At 32.4% G+C, this 25,841-nt stretch overlaps 1 protein-coding gene across 3 annotated transcripts in view; it reads left to right on the forward strand.

Annotated features, from left to right (window-relative positions):
• Window positions 1–25,841, forward strand: part of LOC148284658 (1-phosphatidylinositol 4,5-bisphosphate phosphodiesterase-like) — an 87,344-nt gene that overhangs the window by 38,287 nt on the left and 23,216 nt on the right. For 2 of the 3 annotated variants that reach the window (XM_088236964.1, XM_088236979.1), the window contains exons 3-6: window positions 296–409; window positions 20,405–20,464; window positions 23,297–23,434; window positions 25,725–25,804. In XM_088236964.1, the coding sequence (XP_088093090.1) occupies window positions 296–409; window positions 20,405–20,464; window positions 23,297–23,434; window positions 25,725–25,804 (392 nt within the window). The remainder of the gene's footprint in view (window positions 1–295; window positions 410–20,404; window positions 20,465–23,296; window positions 23,435–25,724; window positions 25,805–25,841) is intronic. The other variant, XM_088236971.1, reaches the window with a different exon arrangement.

Raw genomic sequence — 25,841 nt, forward strand, 5'->3', positions numbered from 1 at the left:
ACATTTCGACAGAGTTAGCCTACATAATCTCTAATTATTTCACTAATAGGTGTTAGCACCCAATTTCTCGTGATTTTCATTACTAAATACAGAATATCGAAGTAGTGTTAAATTATTGTCAACATGTTTACTATTGTGTTATTTCGATTAAACAAACGGGCCCGACCCACCTCTGTTAATTTCTAAAATAAATTGAAAACTAATTGTGCGAAAAACAACAAACACATGGCGGATGTGTGAATTAATTAATTAATCGAATTTACTGTATTATTATTAATCTTATTATGTTTTTCAGGGGGCTATATTTGATAGGTGGACGGAGGAAAAAGATAACACAGACTTCGAACCAAACTGTCTCTTCAAAGTAGACGAATATGGCTTCTTCATCTATTGGAAAAGTGATGGAAAGGTAAGACTTATTCATTACTATTGGTTGATTAAGTTGAACGCTCGTATTTTTTCTGTTTTTGGTTTAGTAACTAGCCAACCTCATTTAGTAAGTCTGAGGTAAGTATGTCTACTTGACTTGCATTTTGTAGGCTTGTAATCAAATAAAATAATATATGTCTCGTAAAAGCAAACACGATATCTTGTATGGCAGAAAAAAATATTCCGAACGACCTTCAACGTTTGCTTTCTTTTTTTAAACTTTTGTTGCTCATTTTTAAATTTGGAAAAAAACGGAACTTATGTCAACAGCTAATACTCTTATGATAAATAAATAAATGTAGGCAGTGTAAATACGTCACTTATACATCAATTGTTTTGAGGTATGACGAGTAGGTACTAAGTACCAACATGGGGACGATAATGACTTACTTTCCCTCCAAGAGCGATTCCAAAGACATCCGTTGAACTTGGAAAACTCGAGAGGCAACGGAACAAATACCCACTTCCGGAAATGAATTGTGACGTCACGTGTCTTCCGTCTTTTGACTCTTGATTCTTTGGTCTTTTCGTTCGCTAACCCTTGCCATGTACTTGTGTTTTTTGTATCGAATTTATATATTTTTTAATTTATTAATTTCATTACAGTAAAGTGACAGAATATTGCAGTCAATTGTGTTAACGGGAGGAATATTGACTATTTATTGTTATATTATTTCTTGCCCTTCTTATACATGTTAACATGCCCTAAGATAGAAATATATATAAATATATATATTTGCAAACAATATTTTGAGTTTGTCCAAATTTTTGTAGATAAGGACTGGATTGAACTCCCCGGGGAGCTGTTTATATAAACATATTACAACAGAAATGAAGAACATTTTAGCGAAGGTAATATAGAATTCTAACTATCTACAGGGCTTAAGTTCTTCATCTCTGTTGTAATATATTAATATTAACAGTTCCCGGGGAGTTGAATCCAGTCCTTGTCTACAAAAATTTGGACAAACTCAAAATATTGTTTATAAATCCACCGAATCCATAAAGAAGTATAGAAATTGAAAAAAAAAAATATTCAGGCGTTGCCTAGTATGTAAGGGAAATAATTAAATTAGATGAATCCCACCCGCATAAATAAAGGTTTCAGCTCTTTAACTTCACAAACATCAACTGACGAAATAATTGAAGGAATATAGATGTTCAAATATGGGCACAGTGGTGAATGTTACACAGTGTATAAAGTGGCCACTTAAACTAGCCAACGACAGGTCATATGCCCTGTAGATACTACTATAACACTTTATCTAAAACGTTCTTCGTCTCTTTTGTAATATGTTAATATATATATTTGATTGACATGTGAAATATGAATGTAATTATGCAGAAATCAGCCAGCCATAGAAAAGTGAAACTAAGATAATAGCACCTTTGTAAAAAGAGTGAATAATCAAATCTACACAACAGTTGGAAGGTTTTTGTCTTTAACAAATAATAAACAATGATACATTAGTTTTTTTTTACATTACAAACATGAATCTAATTATGCATTTGACCAATTTTAAAGATTTTTAAAGTACCGTAAGATTTTTTTAAGTGCTATGGGTGTTTTCTGCAAATTGAGAAATGCCGTTTTTGTGATAGACACCATTTTCAGAAGGTGATTGATTAATACAATTTTTTCATATGAAAGCGGTCTGACTATTTTAAGCAGAACATTGAATTGACCTTTCTGCACCTGAAAACATCAATATCTCATTTTTACAAAATTGTGGACTGGCTGCTTTCAGCATAACTACGTTCATATGTAAAAACGTCCTCCTCGAAACAGGTTTTCCTAGTGAGAAGGACTCTTAAATGACATTTGTATATAAAATATTTATTTAATAAATAAATAAAATAATTTTAAAAAATTGGTAGCCCTTACCCGGGAAGAACCTTGGTATTTTATCATAACGTTTAAAATTCAAAGGGTGCCAAAGGGTTAACCCGCTTTCCTTTACCTTTGTAAATAATAAGTAGTGTCTTCCCTAAGATCGCGTTCAACGCGAATTTTATAAATTTTCTTTGAAATTTACTATTAACTCTGTTTTACTCTTAGCTAGAGGTACCTACACTACAGTATTTAGCTGGTCCACTTTTTATTTTAAAAAGTTACATTGTTGTGTCGTGTTGTATGTGTTGGAGAACTATCTGGCGCATATAGCTTCTATGGATATCGAGGATAAGAATTTTGTAAAATTATAACACTACATAAGCCTTATAAATGCCCAGACTTCCTTATTCTCTTCTCAAAAATCTTCTCCACCTATCTCCTATTGTTCTTTTTCCTTCAAAATTTGACTTTGATCATCGATTACAGTGTCATAAATTATTATTACCCAACTCGCAAGCAATACGACCACTCTGCTGAGACTCTCCCGCTTCATTTCCAAAAGTTTTTATCAACAATATTTTTGGTATGTCCATACATTTGTAGACAAATTCTTGATTTATCCGTGACGGGATTGATATAAATTAATATTACCCTATTTTGCGGACGATAATACGCACCCTAATTTTTGGTTGAATTTTCCGAGTAAAAGAGTCACCCCCTAGGGAGTCATTAAGATTAACGAATTACAACAGGGCCAAAATAAAGTAAGTTGTATAGTGGGCACTTAAACCAACCGACAGGTCAGGACAGGTCATAAGCCCTGTAAATGCCTAGACTTCCGTATTTCCTTCTCTAAAATATTCTTCATCTCTGATGCAATTTGTTAACGGTACATATTTCTTCACCAATGATAAAGCGGTTGAGAATACAGAAGTCTCGGCATGTACAGAGCTATCGGCTGGGTTAAGTGATAATATTACATACTGCGTAAAATTCACCACGTATGGCATATTTCAATTCTCTATATATGCTTGGTTCGAATATAACATTCGCATGCGTGCTGGCCCACTATTGAGAGTGAAAGCATCGAGAAAACTATAGTCCTTAAAATATAGCTTGATTAGAATGACATCTGTCAAACTAATTTCATGAGTGATGGGAAATTACTGATCACTGATCAAATCGATTTTATCAGTTATTTCATGCAATCATGAAACTCTGTTTCCGAAAATTGATATAAAAAACGCAAAAACAAGCCTATTATAGTGTGTTTAACACAATTATTCACTAAAAAATAAGACATTTTTACTTTTTTCATGAACGACATCGAATGAATGATTTTTTTATTCGATCAATTTCGTTGATCAATTCGTCCCATTTGTTTTTGCAAAATGATGTAACCTTGTAAGAATGTCGTTAATAATTAGGTTTATTTTAGTTTTAAAGCTGATTTTATATATTAATATTGATTTATGTTTCAAGCATTGTATTATTAAAATAAATTAACACGCCAGATACAAATGATTTTTCGTGTGTCAATATAAATAACTCCTTTGACGTTACTACAAAGTTATGTTGTCACTTTTTCTGACAACAGTCATTATAATCATGTTACATTTTAAGGACTATAGGTACCTACCAGGCGCGTTCCGCCCAAACATACTGTGGATGCAGCGCATCCCTTGAATATTTGCATATTTTTTTATTTTTTTTTAAACTACAAATATTCCTAAAATTATTGCCGAAAACGTTTATGCGCACGCGATTTACAAATTCAAATAATATTTTAAGTATATGTACATATCTACCTCTACCTATATGTATTTATGTATGCTTATTTTCCATATCAATGTTCTGAATATCAAGATACCTTGGCCTTAATAGTATTCCTTATAAACGCTGAAATCTGGATACTACTCTTCATTTTGAGTCCAGTCTTATTACAAATGTTCGAAAATCCGCGCAGGCGTATTGAGGTTCATAACGTTGTCGTGTTGTTCTAAGAAACTCGTAAAATTAAAAGCATCCAACTTGTGTTATGCGAAGAAAAAAGGACTCTAATAACGTATTGCATAAAGTGTTAAATGGCGTATTATTGTAATTTGGCCAAAATTTAAGAACATTTCGAGTTTTAGGTACTGTCCTAATGTTTACAGCTTCACCGCTAGACGCGCCTGCTGCTGTGCTCCGTTAATTTATAGAAGACTAGCGGACCTGACAGACGTTGTCCTGCCCAAACGTTGGCCTGCCTGCTAGCCTGCTATGAGCTGGTTCACCAAACGTATTTTTGGTACTCGAATTTTCGATAAACTATATATATATATTTGACATTGAGTTTGACATTTCAATCTTTTCGTTTCGTCATTGGGTGATTTGTTGTTGCCCAAAGCAAAATAAAAAAAAAGTGTAATACCACCAGCAGTGTACATAATTTGTCCGTACGTGTGGTGTAATATTAATATTCAAATATTGAATTTAAGTAGGTACCTAGGTACTTGTTTATGGTTGAATTACAAAACATTTTTTTTTTGTCATCGTTTTGCAAATATGCAACTCATATTTTCTTACTATGTAGGAAAACTATTTTTTGAAATGTATTGAATGTCAGTTAACATTTTTTTTGAATTACCAAAAATCCAGTAAAAAGACACAAATGGGTAGAAAAAAAAATTTAAGAACAGAATCTGAGATCCACAAAAAAAATCTGTTCATAAACATTACAAAACAAACATTTTTTATACACAAAAAAAAACATCCTTCCATTTTTTTGTACATGCAGTCTCCTTGAATGCAACCCTGGTAGATCGATGAATAAAAAAAATGTGGTCCTTACTTTTTTTTTACTTATTAAATTGAAGATTCAGTTCATGGTTTACCTTTTCGTTCTAATTCTTAAGGCACTCTCTTAATACCCATCCACAATTCCTCTTTCTTCTCTAACTCATATAGTGTCCATGCGGCTCGACTGTGGAATCATCTCCCATCCACCATCAAATATGTTACTACATTATCTCTGTTTAAATCACGTCTGAAGAAACATCTCCTTTCTCTTCCTTAATATCTCCTCCTTTCCTTTTTCCTCTTTTTTCCTCTTTCCCATTGAGTAATAGTTTTGATTTAAGGTAATTTATAAACAAATGCGTTTATTTCTATTTTTATATATTTTTAGCTTTTTAATCTTTTTTTCTATTGAATATGTTCTGTAACTTGAATTATAAAAATAAAACTTTTATTTTATTGGTTGGTTGGAAGAAATTGCCACTTGGCAATAAGCCTGCCAATGTACAAATAACATTATGTACAAAAAGTTAAATAAATAAAACAAATTATATTATTACGTAATTAGATAAACATTAAATAAATAAATAAATAAAAAGATTTTCATATCTACGAACACACGTACTGCAAAGATCTACATTTCTCTAAAAACCGCACATAAATCGGTTTAGCCGTTTAGGAGGAGTTCAGTGACATCACACGTACAGAATAATTATATGTATAAAGAAAAACTATCAATTATTATTATAATGGAAATCTTGTAAATCACCATATTCGTAATATAAATACCTTAAGCGCACTTTACAAAAGTGATTCTATGCAATATTGATTATAATTAGATGTCTACCTATATCTACTATCATACCTACTAAAAGTAAGAACATGATAATTTGTTGTCAGCATCCCTACTGATAATATTCACCGCACGCGCCTGGTACCTACGTATATTTTTGGAGCGGGGTTCATTAGCTCTTTAAATGACTAGGCTTCCATATTCTCAACCCAACTCTAATATCTAACAAAAATATCTTCTTTGTTATAAAAGTTTTCCTACAAACAAAAGCCATCAATAACAAAGTTAGTGGATGTTTTCGTAGTCTAATGATGATTATTATAAATAGTGTCTTGACCTATTTATTAATTAATATGAAAACTTTTCCAATTTCACAACAGTTATATATAATATTTTTAATGCCAGGGCCCCGATTTCAATGGGAGTTATCTTCGGCTTTCTATAAAGAAAAACCGATAATTGTGTACGAAAATAAGTATATTTGCATGAATATTTAAAGTATCTTCGTCGGTAACCATTGAGCATGTTTAAAACAAAAAAATGTATGCATATTCTGCTTTTCACACAGTAAACTTAATTTTACGTTGTAAATAAAATTTAAGGTAAATTCAATTCATTTCAATTCAATTAATTTATTTAAATAATACATACATAACAAACTAAGAGAACTCTTAACCACCATAAAAGTTCGTAAAATGTCATATCTGGGGCATATAATGCGTGGAGAAAAGTACCACTTGCTTCATTTAATTTTGAAAGGCAAGATTGAGGGTCACAGAGGGGCCGGAAGAAGACAGATGTCCTGGCTGCGAAATATACGAGACTGGACTGGCTTCAGGACTGTGGAGCAGAGTTTCCGGGCAGCACAGGACAGGGAGACTTTTGCCAGAGTGATTGCCAACGTTGGGGATACCTGACAGGGCACTAAGAGAAGAAGAAGATACATTACAAACTGAAAATTTATGGCGTACATATTATAAAAAGAAAAAAAATACATAACGAGACTCTTGTCAATATAGTAGGAGAATCCTGCTCCGGAAAACCCCTTCGGATACATGGAGCAGATCAACATTCAGAGCGATGTTGTTCAGCATAGCGGTAGCTTTCCAACAAGCATAACCATCGGCAGGTTGGTCCTGTATATCGGAATATGAAACAATCTATGTTGACACTGTCTTAGGTAATTATCAGGAACATACAAACCATTGCTCATCATAATCTCAGAATTATCGATCATACCGCGCAAAATTCGAAAAAAATGTGTAGTCAAATACACATTCCTTCTAGTCTAGGGTTGCCATATTTTGCTAGGGTCTCTTCGGGACGTTCTGGGATGAGGATATCTAGCAACAAAAAAAGTTATTTTTAATGGTTTTTCAGAAATATAACAGATATGTTTTTTCTTACATTTTATGTGGTGCTTCAATTTATATTTATATTTGTATATTTTTGACAATAACTTGATATTGACGTAATACTGCAATATTGATTATACACTACGTCCCTGGCAGCAAACGACATTTTTACTGGGCCAATTCTCAAACATCAATTATATTACCTTTTTCAATGTGGTTTTATGAATAGGAATGGAAATTCAATACTCGATAAATTTCAAAAATTGAAAAAAAAATCTTTCACAGAGTCCATCAACTTCTACTCTATCGAGGCAAGATGAGCTTCAATGAATTTCTTTAGATACATCAATTGCTGGAAGCATTTGCAACCATATTTACACATTCGTAGTCAGTACGGCCGTAAAAGATTTATGTTGATTAACAGCGTTGTACTGTGTAAGTCTAAATCGGGACATTACAGGTTTCATCGGGACGTCGGGACAGAGGACTCAATAACGGTGACAGTCCCGATATATCGGGACGGATGGCAACCCTATTCTAGTCTCTAAACTGTTGAAGCCTAGCATACCCTGGGCCTCGATTATTATGGGAAAATAAAGACGTCATACCTTCACCTTGACGGTATAGTTGAAGATAAATTCCCTTTAGCGATTATAAAGATATACTACCGACCCCCAACCTTCAAGTTTTGGGTAGGTACATCGATATGAAACAAGGGGAAGCGTACGTCACGGTACACATATCTACGCTCTAAAATGACATAACTTCAGTATGACGTCATAATTGAAGATAAAAGTCTCCCGACCGACTATAAAGGTTAAAATATGTAGCTTTCTGAAATAAAGTATTTTTTTAGTACATTACGTACATTCTATCAATAGTTTGCAAAAAAATGTAATTTTGTTGTAAATTATAAAAAAATATTTCAAATTTATTGCATCAGAGAGAGAAAACATCTTTGAGAAGGGAATATGGAAGGCTAGTCATTTACAGGGTTTATGAGCTGTCAATGATTGGTTTGTGTGGCTACTTTTCACACTCTGTAAAATTCACCATTCTGCCTATGTTTAAACATCGACGTTTCCTCAACTCATTCATCTGTTGACTTTTGTAAAGTGGCTAGTTAAACCAGCCAAAGACAGGTAATAAGCCCTGTATATGCCTAGGCTTCATCATTCGTTTATCAAAAATGTTTTTCCTCTTTGTCGCAATAAATTTCAATATTAATGACTCCCTAGGGAATGAAATCCAGCCAAGTCTACAAACATTTGCAGATACTGAGTGTTGAATCACATATAAAATAAATAAATTAAATTAAATTGTTTTACCTCGATCGGTTCTTACGAGGAGGCAAAACGATTTTTTTTTACAAGTCTTACGCTAAGAGAAAAATGTTAATATAAATAATAATTATTCTGTGAACGATTTGCAATGCAAATCAGTGATACTTCGATTGATTTAGTTTATTGTAAAAATTATGATATTTTGCCATGCGGTCGAGATTACAACATTAAAAAATGCACTACTAGGTCATGGTATAAATCATATTGATTAAAGAGGATTTGTCCGTATCCTGGCGGATGAAGAATATAGTTCTGTGTGCGCTTCGTATTCATATATCTTTTCATTCAAGTGTCAAGCCATTCCTTCCTTTGATTCCGGTAGTCCATTTTTTTAATCCCAACGTACCTACACCTCCCTGACGGCGAGTCAAGAAAGCAACGCGCGAAAACACAGAACAAAACGTAAGACCGCGAGCGCGACATTTTTTTTCGACGAACATACTTCAAATTTTTATACAAATATACTCATTTTTGGACAGCAAATTATATATTTTTTATAGACAGTTAAAAATAACTCTATTAACTTCCAGTTTTCCTCTGTAATCTAATATATTTGTGTAAAAATTTGAAATATCTTCTTCGGTAACCCATAATATTAAACATGTTGCGCATATGAAAATTTAATTTTTCATACAGAAAATTCGATTTCACACGAAGACGATTTATGAAAACTCCCTTAACTTCACATGATACGGGCCCCGGGTATGATTTTTCAAGCGTCGCGTCGTATTTGAAAGGAGTTCTTTATATCAAGTTTTCTTTCAACACGACCGAGTTATTTTTTATATTGTCATCTCAAGTGATCGGTGTAAAAACGGGAACGAAATGGGTTCAGAACGATTCTATGAGGGAGTGAGTGGGTGTATCTACGTACACCGCTCACTGATCAGTTTGCAGGACCACTGAGGCTCACAAATGCCCTTTTATGTATTTATTTTTATTTAAGAAGGTAAACATGAACAGAAAATATAAAAGGAAAAATAATGAAACCCACTAAACCGCGAAACCGGCTTTTCAGCAGGTTTTTTATTTTTCCTTTAAAAGAAAAACGTTAGAGAAATTATATAAATTTAAAAAGTAATATAAACATTAAGAACTAAAAGCATACGTATTTTTACACAAAATTTATTTACAAACATTTAAATAGATGACTGTTAACATAAAATAATAATCAATATAAAGTCTCGTTACATATTAGCTATTTAATTATTTTTTTCTTAAAAGTTTTTTCAACATTTTCTTTTAAGATCTGCTTAGGAATCTTATTAAAAATTTAAGTAATTGTATAATGAAGTGTTTTTTGGCCTTCTATTTATTTCCTTCAGTTAACATGTTACCATAGAGATGAAGAACATTCGAGGGAATGTAATATAGAAGTCTAGGCATCTACAGGGCTTATGACCTATCGTTGGCTGGTTTAAGTGTCCACTTTACACACTGTGTATCATTCACCATTCTGCCCATATTTGAACTTCTATATTCCTTCAATTCTTTAATCTGTTGATGTTTGTGAAATTAAAGAGCTGCAATCTTTATTTATGCAGGTGAGATTCATCTCATTGAATTATTTTATCTACATACCCACTAGGCAACGCCTGATAATTTTATTTTTTCAATTTGTTTGTTGTTCAAGAGATTGTCCATTATTTTTTAAATTTCTTTTGCCTAGTAATAAATAATTTCTGCTCCTGAATGCGTCTCTGGCGATGATAAGGGGTTTTTGTTGGGGAGGCCGCGGGACGAAGGAATTTTGAAATATAGGTCAGGGATCCTGAAAGGGGTGGGTTGGGCTAGGGGAGGAGGGGTGGCTGATTGCATTCAATGAAACAGTTTAGGAGCTTCCTACACATTACACATTACTCTACATAGATAATAGATACCTTATATTGATATACTGGGCGCGGCGTGGACATTTCAAAATAATACTTAACAAATATTTTAAAATAGGAACATAAACCTTACAGCATGCGGTACAATAGATTATGCAACAGTATTTAAAACACAGAGGGGCCTTACTTATTAACTCGGCGTAAAGTTACGCCTAAGTATAGTGGTATAATTCAGATGGGAATATCATCCTTATTCTACTATTATAATAATAACTCGCAGCTTACTTGGAATGAACATGTTGAGCGCGTGAAAGGAAAGATTGTCCCTGTAGCTGGAATACTGTACAGATTTCAGAGAATGCTTCCAGTTTCGCTGCTTCGAGCAATCTATTTTTCTATGGTCCATTCGCATTTATCATACCTATGCTGTGTTTGGGGTTTTGCAACTAAGAGCAAAATTTCTGAGGTGCAGATTATTCAGAATAGAGCGATCAGAAATGTGTTTCACCTACCGTATGATACTCATGTAAGGGACATTTATTTTGAAACAAAAATCATGCCTTTTAGCATGCTTTCCTATTTCGAGATAACTGACACTATCATTAATACTACTCTCGACTCAATGCACAGTAACATAAAGCCAGCTTTCATTGGAGACATCCATCGGTACAGTACTCGATCAAAAAACAATATATATATTGGATCTGTGAAGTCTACGAAGTTTGGTACTAGATCTTTACAATACATAGGTTTCAAGGAATTTAATAAATTGCCACAAAAATTTAAAGTACCTATTTCAAAATATAGAAACAGGACGTGCGAATTGAAGAATTATTTTTTCCAGAAGTACTTTGAATAAATAATGTTAGTTTATAGAGAATGCGCATCTTGAACATATACCTTTTAATATTTCACCGTTTTTGCTTGTATATGTAATTTTTAATACTATTTAAATGTTATTTGTGTTTTTTTCTTTTTATATACTTTTTTTGGCTTGTATACATAATTTCAATTTTTTCAACGTTTTTGATAAAAAAAATTAACCTGTATTGGGTGTGCGCATATTTTGTTAATTAAAAAAAATGATTTTATTTTGTACTAGTTCAGTATGTATATATACATCCATGTAATTTTTAAACTTTTTCAATTTTCTTTCCCAGATTGCATAATGTAAACATTATTTTGAATTTATTTCCATGCCTAGTATTCTGTTTATTCTGTTATTTTCAAGTATTTTTCATACCCTTTTTAATTTGTAGTATATCATAATTTTAATTTTTCTGCTTTTGTTAAATAATATTATAGTTTAAAATTTAAAAACGTCTCTAAAAAAAATATTATCTGTATGTCCCTAAATGAGTTTTTTTTAAAAAAACTCCTTGGGAATATTGTATATAATTATGTATAATATGTTTTCAATATAATAAAAAAAAATTTAAAAAAATCCTATCCGAATATTACCACTATAAGTGTAACTTTATGCCAAGTTTATGAGTAATACCCGTATGCAGAGACAAACCTTAAGGTGAGGAAAGTACATCCCATTGTCTTCACCTTCGGGTTATTCTTTGCATATGAGATTAGAATGTACATTCCTCACCTTAAGTTTTGTCTCTGCATACGGGTATAACGCTCAGAGATTTACATTTTTGCAACTGGATCGTTGAGGTTTAAAAGTGTATACAATATGCGTTTTATATTAATAAATTCATTTTTAGAATATTTTAATTTTGATCATTTATGTAAATGCAATGTTGCTAGTTTTATTTAGATGCATATTTTATTAGTGTTTTTTTGATTTTTCTTATTCGTTTTATATTAATTAATTATTTTTTTACAATCATTTAAATTGAATCATTTATATTGTTAACTTTATTTAAATGTGTATTTTATTCACGTTTACATGAGTGTGTAAGATGTGTTTTATTTTAATGAATTAGTTTTTTGAATATTTAATTTTTATGTATTTTATTCGTGTTTACGTGTAATTGGTGAAAAATACGTAGCATTTTTTTTGTTTTTATGTTCAAAGCATTATTGCTTAACATTTTGGTCAAAAAATAACTTTGTGGTCAAACATTTTAATTAATGTTTGTTAATATTAAAGCTAAAAGGAACATTTTTTGCTAAATTGAGTTGTAAATGTCATTTTGTTCATATATTCAGATTCTATTAATGCTAAAAACATTGGAGTCCTCGGGTATACCACCACTGAAATAACTTGTTCTAAAACACCAGTAGCTCAATCACAAATAACTATCGACGTGCTTAAAAACATGCCAAGCATTTGAGCGATCACAATGAACAATAATGAACATATTTAAATTTATTTCAACAGAGAGGGAAAATTTTGAGAAGGGGGTATGGAAGTCTAGGCATTTACAGGGCTTATGACCTGTCATCGGCTGGTTTAAGTGGCCACTTTACACACTGTGTAACATTCACCATTCTGCCCATGTTTGAACATCCACATTTCCTCAAATCTTCCATCTGTTGAAAATTTTCCCTCTCTGTTGAAATAAATTTAAATATGAACAACTCCCTAGGGAGGAAATCCAGCCAGTCTGCAAGCATTTGGACATAATCAAACATTGTTGAATAATGAACATGCTTAAGTTGTCGCAGTCATAAGTCAACGCATATGTAATCTCTAAATCAACGCTCGTGTCGGTTTGTTTTTTGTTTTTCTCGTAAATAAATACAGTTTATTGGTAAAAAATCGGCGTTTACTATAAAAAATAATACAATACATTGCATTTGCAAAATAGTAATCAGTATCTAATACAAAAAAGTCAAAATTAAATTTCAATTACTATGGCGACTGCTTTTCTTAACATTTGGCTTGCCAACCGCCGGCTAAATGCAATAAATAGCATGGTAAATAATAAATAAATAAATAAAAATAGCAGTTTTGGAATATTTTCCATATTTACACCGGTGAAATTCAAATATGTGATTGCGCAGCAGGATTATACGTCGCGAAACGAAAATATTTTGACAATTTCCGTTAAATAAATTTAATATTAGGTGTTTACAGATGTTCCATTGTAATCGCGAATACGATAAACAACCATGGTGAGAAATTATTATCACGTCGACAGTTATTTCTGATTAAGCTACAGAAGCCGTACAAATGCAAGTCAGAATTCGCCCATTAATAGGGCAATTGTTATCACGTCGATAGTTATTTGTGATTGAGCTACGGTAAGGTAATAATACTCGTGCTTTCAACAAAATTCAACGGTTTGCTGGTATTAAAGCAGTGGATACCGAATAAATTCCACATTTTTTGTAACAAACTACCTCTGACGCAGCGAGGGATTTTGCGCAAGATTAAGTCTTATTGTCATAATCGATATATTTTTAAACTTATTTTTTTAATGTACCTACACTTAAGATAATATTTAGTTTTATATAAATTACCCTTACACTGTATAATATTCACCAGTCTGAACATGCACATTAGAGGGTGAAAGCGCTAATTGGTCAAAATAAATAAGTGGAAGTGTACCAAGTATTTTTTAAATTAATAACTTGTATGTAAATATAAGTTATTACATCACTATCTAACATTTGTTGGTACAGTTCAATATATATGTATATGGATAATTTATATAGCGCCGTTTTTGTGAAAATCACCTCAAGGGCGCTGTACAATAATTAAATATCCCACCACGTCTTGCAGCTACAGGGCGCATGGACGGTTGGGATTCTTGTTCCTCGTCTCCAATTATGATATACAGGAGCTAGATTACAGCACGTCTTGCAGCTACAGAGCGCATAGACAATAAGAAATCTAGCCCCTATTCACATTTTTTATTTTTTTATTTGACAATAAAGTTAAGAGATTTAGTGATATTTAAAAAAATATATAAAAAACAAAATTATAAAAATAGAAGTTAGATAACAACGAGTCTTGCAGCTACTGAGCGCATGGACGGTTGGAATTCTAGACCTGATTTATTAAATTTGGATATTTGATAGTTGATAACGTTTACCTATTGAAGCTAGATTACTAATCGTCTTGCAGCTACAAAGTGCATGGACGAGTGAAATTCTGGTAATTTAAAATTATCAATAAATTTACCAAAACAAACATTGAGCATAATACTAAATTTGTAAAGTGTCCGTGCTAAAAAGTAAATAATAAAAAACTAAACAGAGAAAGCACTTCAACACTATGGATAACATAACAGATAAAAATATCCGAAGGGTAGTTTTCAATTTCAATGTACATATTTAATTATTGTATTTTTTAATGCTGTTCTTCTAAAAAAAGAGGCAACCTCTTATGTTTGGAGAGCGACTTATACTGAAATCTCATCAACTATATCATGAGAATTTATAAAATAAAAAAATAAATAAAATGGATACACATCTTTTAATTTTCCTAAACTGACTGTCAATTTCTTTTCTAGTGGCATGCTACCTTTATCAAAATAGTTTATCATAATTTCCTTGTTTAATTAAGAATTAAACACTACTTAAGCTATACATTTAGTTCTCTAACGTTTATACGATTCGTCGAGGAAATAAAAAATAACACTTCTAAGCCGTTTTCACACCACAATAAAAATCCACCCGACCTGATAAATACAATAGGGTGGATTAACTTTTATCGTATTTATTTATTTTCTCACTGAGCACAGTTGTGCCACAAGTTTGTGACGAGGCATTTATTTACATTATGCTTAAGGCGTCTCATATATATATATATGTATAGTAATACGTATAATGGCACACTTCAAACTACACGTACATAGATTATAGTAAAAAAGTAGATAAGTACTGTGATATGCATATATACATAAGTACTGTGCAGATATTGAGCCCAGAAACAAGCCACTGTCCTGGGTTATTTGGCACCTCTACATCTGCAAGTTCCTGGTAGCCCAACATCAAAATGACAACATCACAGATAATAATATTATATGTGGAATTATTAACCGGGCGAATAAATAATACATGGATGACTGTTCATGAGATACTTTAACATTAAACCGAGCGTCGTTTAATTATGTTTGCGAAAAATTAACTTCACTAGCGATAATTATGAATAAAAAATATTTTGAGTTTGTCCAAATTTTTGTAGACAAGGACTGCTCCCCAGGGAGTTGAATCCAGTCCTTGTCTATAAAAATTTGGACAAACTCAAATAATTTTTGATTCATAATTACCGCTAGTGAAGTTAATTACAACAGAGATGAAGAACATTTAAGAGAAGGTAATATATAAGTCTAGGCATCTACATGGCTTATGACCTGTCAATGGCTGGTGTAAGTGGCCACTTTACACACCGTGTAACATTCACCATTCTGCCCATATTTGAACATCTGTATTCATTAAATTCTTTCATCTGTTGATGTTTGTGAAGTTAAAGATGTATGTAGGTGAGATAATTCAATTAGATGAATCTCACCCGCATAAATAAAGGTTTCAGCTCTTTAACTTCACAAACATCAACAGGTGAAAGAATTGAAGGAATATAGACGTTCGAATATGGGCAGAATGGTGAATGTCACACACCGTGTAAAGTGGCCACTTAAACCAGCCATTGACAGGTCATAAGCCCTGTAGATGCCTAGACTTCCATATTACCTTCTCTTAAATGTTCTTCATCTCTGTTGTAATATGATAATTATGAATGACTAAAAATTCGTAAAATGAGCTACTAATAGTTGGAAATAGTTAATCTAAGGTAGCAACTAAAACTCCAAGTGTCCGAATTAAATAATAAATTGGGCGAAAAAAATACTGAGCGGGCAAAAAAAATTCTGAGTGGGCGAAAAAAATCCTAAGAGAGTGACTACGAGTATATAACCGATTTGAGTTAATTCATGAAGTGCTACAAAAAATACCGATTTGGGATGTGTTAAGTTAGGTTAGGTTAGGTTTTCAATGTGCTGTCGACTGTATACACCAATCAGTTATTTTATAAGTCAGTTTTAGGTTTTTTTGTGAGTCTTTGGGTTATTGCTCAGCACGATATAAGAAACACCTCGATTAGGATATAACGCAGCACTCTTGGAATAAAATATAAGCCACGTGTTGAAATAATTTAAGCTGCAAATTTGTTACTTGAATAGAAATATGTTCGCTCAAGAATGATTATACTGATCGTCCAGAATAACTCGTAAATCAAATTCGTATTTTCAAGTCACCGTTTTCAATATGCCATAATTAGTATTTTTGAAACCCGATCATTTAAATACTACCCATATTTTATTTATCAAAACACTGTGTGGATATAAATACATTATTATAATACATTTATTTTTTTACTTTTGTTTATTTAATAGCAGGTAAACGTACTAATCAGTGCACCACGATACCGACTAATACTCGTATTCACTCAATTTTCTTTTTGCAACATTTTTACCTACGATGAGGAACTAAATAAATTAAACGAAAAAAGAAAATAATCAACTTGTATCCACCCACCCTAAGTTTACCGGGCCGGAAGTATTGGGAAGATACGTGTAAATTGGGCCTAGCGGTGCCAGCGTAGAATCCGGGTTGCTCCAGTATTGGACTAAAGGCGGCTCTGCACGCTGGCCGATACGCTGGCCAGTACGCTGGCGCGCGTATTGGCAACAAAATCAATGTCTGCCGATGCGGGCCAATGTGCGGACGTCAAAAGCGCACAAAACAAGTTCTACTCTCCGGTAGCTCCTAGCGTATTAAAAGCTTGACCAACGTGTGTATGCGATTACCAGCGCTCGGCCAGCGCACTTCGATATGTGTTAAAAAACCGACACCAGACTAATCACAAGTGCCAGCGCGTGTGCTAACTCTCATCATCATCATAAGCTCGACTACCCCGGGGGGCCTTTGCTGTATCCAGGAGTCTCCTCTGCTCTTGCCGATCTTCTTCCCTTGCTCTCCAACTGTGCTATCTCTGCCAGCCACAAATAGCTACCTCTACACGATGGCTAATGCGTTGGCCAATACGTACAGGCCAACGTATTGGCCTGCGCGTAGATCCGCCTTAGTACGTATATTGTACACAACAACCATATAAATAGATAACAACCTTTAGCATCTAGATAATCTAATGTTTGCATCTACTAATATACAATACTATGAGGACAATCCGGAGCTAATTGAAATACCAATATCCAAATCTAAACAGAGATAAGGAAATAACTTGGATTATGAAGGCATTAAAAAAATAGAAAATAATAAATACTAATAATTTCATGAAACTAACACAGTAATATGAATAAACACAGAATAACGTGGTGCTACAGGCGCGTGTTGGAGATTCATCGGTCGGAACATGTTGGAAACACCGAGGTATTGAACAAGGCTGGGGAGTAGGGTGGGCTGATATTTTTTATTCTCCGAATTTTGAAATGAAAGTGGTCTGAAAAGTTGCCCTTTGGATTACTCGGAATGCAAAAAATATTTAAAAAAATATTTGATACTACTTTTGGCCCTCAACCAGAGCTTGAAGTTTTCAAAAAAGTCAAAATTTCGCGCTAAACCGGCTGTCATTTCGTATTTAAGTAAGAAAATCAGTCCATTTAAATTTTCAAATGTGCATTGAACCTTATTAAATAAGTATTTAAGGGCGTGAGTTGCACTTTGTTTTGTAATAAATGGGTAGCATTGTTTTAATGAGCCATTGTTTTCGTCAATATTAGCCAGGCGCTCAACGGAATCAGTTCCGCGGAGTGTAAAATTATTGCGTTTCGGTAGTTCTAAAACGTATTTGAATTTGTAATGTGATTTAGTTATATCTTTACTACCAAAAAAATATTTTATCAATATAGATAATTAACAAAATGTTCAGACAGCTATAAATTTCAAACCTCGGTTGAGGGCCAAGAGTAGTATGGAATATTTTTTTTAATAATTTTTACGTTCAATGTGTCAAAAATGCAACTTTTTAGACCCCTTTGAATTTGATGTCTAAAAGAATAAGAAACTTCATACAACATCAGCTCACCCTACTGGGGAGTCCTAGTTGCTCGCTCAATAAACTTCCACAACAGCGAGCCAAATGGATAGGCCATAACATAAGACACCCAGGCCGGATTTGGAGATTGCGGAGGATATGCGCGGAGGCGCAAATTACAGAGGATGACCCCGTTTAAGCTACACGGACCAGATTATCTCCTGCATGCATTGTAGCGGGTACGCCGAGTTGAAGAGACGAGCGGAGGATGGAGACGGGTGGAGACTGATGAAGCAAACCGATCGCCCAGATTGTGACCCGCAAAGGAGACAGAATAACAACAAATAACAAGACCAATCCAGGTTTCATATAGGAACAAGACGTAGGTACAGTTTGCTAAGAGTGAAAGGAAGTGGGGTGGGAAAACAGGGAAGGAAGAGATAAAGGAAGAAGAAAGAGTAAGCTAATATAAAACAATGCAAAAAGAAATAAAAATGAATTTAAATGTACACATACAACATACATACATACATCTACGAGTACAAAGACCCCTTTCACGCATGCCACGCCAATTCACCCGGCCCGGTAATTTTACCGGTAACACCCCACAAAAGGTGACACATGCACTTGATAAAATTTTTGGGGGGTGGATTTGCGTGGCATGCGTACACACATTTATTTATTTATTGATATTTTTTTTTTTTTTTGCTTTATTAAGTTAGTTTATAACATCTTAAAAACTAATATAAATTTTTAATAACATTACATTTTTTATCAAAATTTCTCATTAACGTATTTTTTTTAATGAATTTTAAATATTTCAATCTTTTCCATCTCCCTTATTCCTTCAGCTAACTCATTGTACAGCTTCAATCTCTTGTACAATGAGTTTTGAGATTCTGTTTTTCTCCTCATTGGTAATCTTATCTTTTTTTTAAACCTTGTTTCATATGTATGATATTGTTATGTATACAAATATATATATGTACATACATACATACATATACACATAAACATATATGCATACACAAATACGCATAAATTTATAATATAATGAATAATAAAAGAAAGAAAACTAATAAATTAAATAAAAAATAGCAACTAAAATTTCTGCTCTTGTGACGTCTTCTTCGTCGCAATTTAGAGGTATTTTTTAAAACATTATTTTGTTTCGTTGAAAAAATATATCGTGCTAAAGTTTTTATTGTACGACGAGCATAATTATTGGGAAATGTGAAAATCTAAGTACTTAAACCAGCATGACCTGTCATTGACTGATTTGATCACTGTAATATTAACCATTCTGCCTAATGTTTGTGAATTTCACATCTTAACAATTTTCATAGGATGTACGTAATAATATATATCTAGTCAAAGCAGTCGTCCTTTCTCATTTTTTGACACTTACTCATATGTCGAATTTTTGGTGAAGTTTAAAAAAATAATAATATTCCCTTTTTTTTGCACCGCAACAGGCTAGGAGCCCCAATTACAGTGGCGAATTACAACACAGAACACCCAGGCTTGAGAATTTGAGAAATATCACATATAATTTTTGAGCTCTCACAAATGCAATTAATGCGACCGACCATTATTTTTTTTGCCACCTACTAATATTTTTTATTCATTATATATTTTATAATTATCTCACGGCACAAAACACCATCACGCCGTTTCCCCGTGAAGATAAGATAGGCAGAGAAGATAAAACGCCACGCTACTTTATCTCTACATACCGATCATACTTATTATGCGTGCATTCATGCATTTTATGCACATCGGCCGATCATTCTCTTTTGATACGCCCATTTCCAAGTATTTATTTAATTTAATCAATGCTATGTCTTTCTATCTTCCTAGTTTTCATTATTAATCAACCTTCTCTTTACACCTTCTTTCGCCGTCCATTCGTTCTACATGTCCCAATTATTGCCACGCCCCTTTATTTTGTCCTTAATAAATCCCAATCCTGCATTCCCTCATATATCGTCATTATCATTGTAAACATAAAATCTGAAAGATCTTAAAACTGAATGCGGAGAAAATTATATCTGATTTTGATCCTCTCCTTTGCGTCTGCTAGATGTAATGATTTTAAGAAATTGGTCGTATTTTATTAATCAAAGTATTTCTTTTTTTTCAGGAAGGTGACGTCATCGAACTTTGTCAAGTGAGCGACATCAGAGCAGGGGGAGTACCAAAGGTAATAAATACATTTCCAGATTTTATTTTGTTTTATATCTTCACGTTTTAAATTGAAACTAATAATATCTGAAAATAACGTATTTTTTAATATTACTAAATAAGCAAAAAATCATCGTAATAACAGTATGAAAAATTGTGTACACTGGTTTAAAATACGCGTATTCGAAACACGTGAAAACGAGGCGTTTCACGCCCTATGGGACTAAAGGCACGTGTTACGTTACCGCGCTATACCTGTAATGTAATGTTCGTTAGAAACGCACTCGGCGGGCATGACGTGTGACGTCAAAGTGACGTGATACCAACTGCGAGCCGTTTTGTATGTATTCGTTTTTAAATCCCTAAATTATAAATGAAAGTGAGATTTTTATACTTTGATAGTTATATCATTAGAATCTTTGAAATCCGCTCTAAATACTTAATATATTTTGAAGTTAATCCCAATTTGAGAAAACGCCCTATTTCAATTAATTGTACCTGCATTTTTTACCTTACAATTAAATTAATAAGGTCTGGATCCGCTGCAGCTACACATCATAACAACCCCTTTTATGGAAGGATAAATGGATAAATAATAGTTCTAGATAAATATTTGTTACCATTGTTCAAAATTGTTAAAACTCCTTTATTAGTGTTTTTTTTTATTTTTTCGTTTCTTTTCTTCAATTTATTTGCAAGTACAAAATATTTATCTTTATAATTTTTTTTACATCATTATATATTTTCATACATAAATATATACTATTTACCTAAGTATTAGTTTTAAATAATAATACATATAATTTGAAAAATAATCGTTTAGTGTTATTCAAAATTGTTTTCTTAGTTTTTTTATCTGGTTCAAAGTATTTCTAACACCAAATTATCATTTTTTATCGTTTATAACTAGTAATATTTTTTTTACATAGTTTATAACGCTCTGTATAACTTACAACTACATGTATGTATATTTAACTGTATTTGTAACTAATATCTAAAAGGAACTAAGTGTCGTTTATTTCAATAAATAAAATAAAATTTAAAAAATATGTCATTGATGTTTATGAAAACATTATGTACGTGCAAATTCGAGTAGCATTTAACTTCTCCATTGTAATACGAAGAAATGGAAATTTAGATTTATGTATATAAAGAATTTCGTGATCGTTTACGCTGTCTGGTTTATCTGGACATTTATTGCTCTATAAACACATTCTTTACATATCCCATTTACTATGCTTACGTTTCAAATCTCACTTGGATACGAGGCACGGTTTAAAACTTTAAACACAACGCATTCGACTCACAAATTTAAATGTAAACAAATAATAATCTTTCAAGATTCAAGCTGTTAACGATAAAGCAGACTTTATTACAGGGGCGAATCGTCTAAATAGTCGACTATGCACAGCTAACCATTATATTTGACTTTCCATAATAATGTTTTATAAGAACCATGTTTATGGGAAAATAAATAAAATAATTATCATTTATTAAAAATCACCACCACCGTTTATATCTTCCTACAAAAAAAATATCTTTAAAGTGCGTCCCCAGCCCGTTTTCAGTGAACGGTGAAACTAGCCAATTACCTCAGCTTAATTCTCCATACAAAAATTATACTTTATTTTACGCCTTAAACCTAGTCACGTTTTTTATTACTAAAACTAGCTTGTAGATTACAAATATTATTTGAAGATTCTCTAATCGGAAACTAGTATTTCGAACATTATTTCCGAAGGACAATTTTTCTTTGATAGGATACCGTTGACATATTATTATGTATCACACAGGACATATTATGGCGTTTGCAGTGGCCGTTTTTGGCATTATTCATTTTAAAGGGGATCGGGCAGTGCTCAGTGTCAACGTTTAAATCATAATGGAAATATCTGCTGAATGTCATTGTGGTATTATTTAATAAACTTTTGTACGAGTATTGTATCAAAAAAGTATAGAATAAAGCTGTTATTTGAGTTGATTTTCACAGAACCACAGAAAAAATTGTAATTTATTATTTTACTTACTTAATTTTATGTACTTACTCGTATACGTATGAACAAATTAATAAACAATTTTGGTAGATTACCTATAAAATAAATCACGGCTCGCCACTGCTGCATTATGTAAACAACGAATAATCATTAAGTTTTTATTTAACTTTTTGTACATAATGTAAATGGTGCATTAGCGGGTTTATTGCCAAATTGCAACCAATAAAATAAAAGTTTTATTTATATAATTCAAGTCACAAAACATATTCATTAGAAATTTAAATAAAAAAAAGCTTAAGATATACAAAAATAGAAATAACTGTATTTGTTCGTAATTTACCTTCAATACTATTACTATATGGGAAAAGGGATTACAGAGGAAAGAGGAAAGGGGGAGATATTAAGGAAGAGAAAAGAGATGTTTTGTAAAAGGTTGGAATATTTAAGAAAAGGATTGGAGCACGGGAGTGAATTTACATACAAAATACGTGAGATAAAAGTGTTTTCTACGGTCGCGAAAGCGTTTAGAATATCACCCCTAGTGAAATATTTCATCTACATCAATAAACGTTTCAACTCTTTTACTTCACAAAAATCAGCAGGTGGAAGAATTGAAGATACATATATGGATGCCCAAACACAGGCAGAATTATTAATGTTATGCAGTATTTAAAGTGGCCACTTAAACCAGCAAATGACAGGTCATAACCCCTTTAAATGCCTAGACGTCCACATTCCCTTGTCAAAAATATTTTCCCTCTTTGCTGTAATGTATATCAATTCTCGATAACTCCCCAGGGGGTTGTCTACAAATATTTAGACACACTTAAAATATTGTTAATATAACTTGTTTTCAGGATTCGAAGCTGAGTTACAATCTGCTGAACAAGCATGGCGAAACTCTGGAAGACAAATCTCTCACGATATGCAGTGGAACCGATTATATCAATATTAATATGCAACATGTTGTGTGTCCTGACGCCGCTACCGCCAAGGTAACACATTATCTGCATAACCTTATTAATCCATCATGATTTATTGTCAATGTCGAACTAGGAACTGGATGGTCAAGCGGTATACGAGTACCTTCTACCAACTAGTAATAGGCGTAATCGATTATGCCAATAAAATATTTTTATCAAAATAATAGGTTATTTTTACAATAAAATATTTTTAAAGTTTCTTATATCTGTTATTAATAGGGAAATATCACGCTTTTTTTACATTTTAAAAGTAGTAAGAATCTATGAAATACTGTATAGCAAAAAAAAAATATTTTGCCACTAAGTAGCATAAAAAATATTTTTACATTTGTAATTTTGAATTACCGCAAAAACGGTCATTGCATTGGCCACGCCCCTAATACGTCACGATTTGTGTTTATTTTCAACATTGTTCCTGACCGTTCATATTTTTTTAGAACATCGTTACGAATCTTGACGTCACAAACTATCTATGCCAAATATGTCGCGTTTTTCTAGTGACATATTACATATTTAAAAAAAAAAAAGTTAAACATGAAAATTTTTCTCCACAGTAACCTTTGAAAATACAATTGATTATTCTAAATCCATTTCTTATACTTTTATCGGTATTCGTAGTATGTAATATTTCCCTATTTAATTAGTTATTTCTTCGTGATCGTAGAACAACAATGGATATTCGAAAAATGCGACATCAACTTTCTTTTATATTTGATCTTAAAATGGTTATACAGGTGTTCTTCAAAACCTGTCACATCCGAAACCACGATGATCAGTTTGAACAAGAAGACATATTAGCATATTTGAAAAAATATTTAGAATAAAGAAAATTTGTAAAAATAAAATATGAAAAAGACCAAATGATTGCTTACTTCTGCAGGGGAGAAGCGAGGGGGGCGCGGCCGCGCGATTAACGATGTGTCAGACTCCCCCCTCCCCTCTCCTCGTTTCTCCTCTGCAGAAGTTAGCAACCATTTGTTTTTTTTAATATTTTATTTTTATAAATTTTATTCGTTCTAAAAAAATATTTTTATGTGCCAATATGTCTTCTTGCTCACACTGATCATCGTGGTTTCGGATGCGACAGGGTTTAAAGAACACCCTGTATAAAGGCTTTATTCCAGGTTTGAAAAAATAAATATATACTCGTAACTAACCCAAGTATCAAAGGATATACTTTAGTATTTATCAAGTTCTGACATAAAGTGTCAAAAAACAATTCAAACCGCTCTTATGTAAAGTTGAAGAAAATCACATGGGTCGTTGTTCTACAATCACGACGATTTGTTGTAATTTAGTTTAAAAAATATACATTTTTAACCGATTATTTTTTTTAACAATAATCGGTTATTCAAATCTGTCGTAATCGATTATTAAACGTGCTATTTATCATAATATTTTCATAATTTCAATATCAGGGCGTTGCAGCTAGGGAATACTCGAATAGTTCTGTCATAATAAGTATTTGGCTGGCAATTGATGGCGGCCGAGGAGTAATGGCTAAGATGATAAACTCACACACGAAAGTTTCCGGGTTCGATTCCCGGCGAAAACACTAATAAAAGTTGTTTTTCTCAAGCCTGGGTATTCTGTGCTGTAATTCACCACTGTAATTAGACCTCCTGGCCTGTTGTTGTGGTGAAAAAAAATAATTTTTATATTTATCATAATATGAAATGTAGGAATTAAGGAAAACATAAATGAAATTTATTTATAAGAGTTTCGACCCATTCCTTAGTAAAGTTGATAACCTTGGTAAGAGGATTAAAACATGTGTCAGAATTAGGAATCAACTCTAAAATAAATTAAATAAATCAACTAACATTAAAATAGTATATTTGTATGCTTTGGAACCATACCAAAACTCGTCAGCATATTAATTTAATTCGTGACTTTAAACAAAATATTCTAATTGTTTAACGTGGAAAATTAAAAAATTATTACATCCCTTTTCCGTAATTGATTTGGGACGTTCACAATGCTAATTCGAATATGTTTAAATTTAGTACCTATAATTCTCCTTGACATTTAAAAATGACTTCAGAATCACAAAAATTAAAACTAAAAAACATAAACAAAAAAAACGCAAATGATTATGTTTACTCGTAAACACTACATCAATAATCAATTTAAATTAATTAGTGAGAACAAAAATAAACAAACTAATGTTTTAGTCATTTTGCAAAGAACATAAGTGGTTGGGAAAAATATTTATCTTCCTTTTGACCACAAACATAACTCATGTATACAACAGATCAGATGTCACAATGAAAAATATTAAAGTCCAATTTCCTGTGACTAGGTGTGGCTGGACGGGCTTCGGAAAATAACCCACAATGGAAAAGCAAACAACTTTTGCCCAATGACATGTCTGAAAAAGCAGTAAGTGCAATCTGGGTGTTGCAGGAATATGGGCTTA

Source organism: Micrasema longulum, unplaced genomic scaffold, assembly GCF_059751315.1.
Source record: "Micrasema longulum isolate JH-2025_06_02 unplaced genomic scaffold, ASM5975131v1 h1tg000098l, whole genome shotgun sequence".
In the NCBI taxonomy this organism is placed as follows: domain Eukaryota; kingdom Metazoa; phylum Arthropoda; class Insecta; order Trichoptera; family Brachycentridae; genus Micrasema; species Micrasema longulum.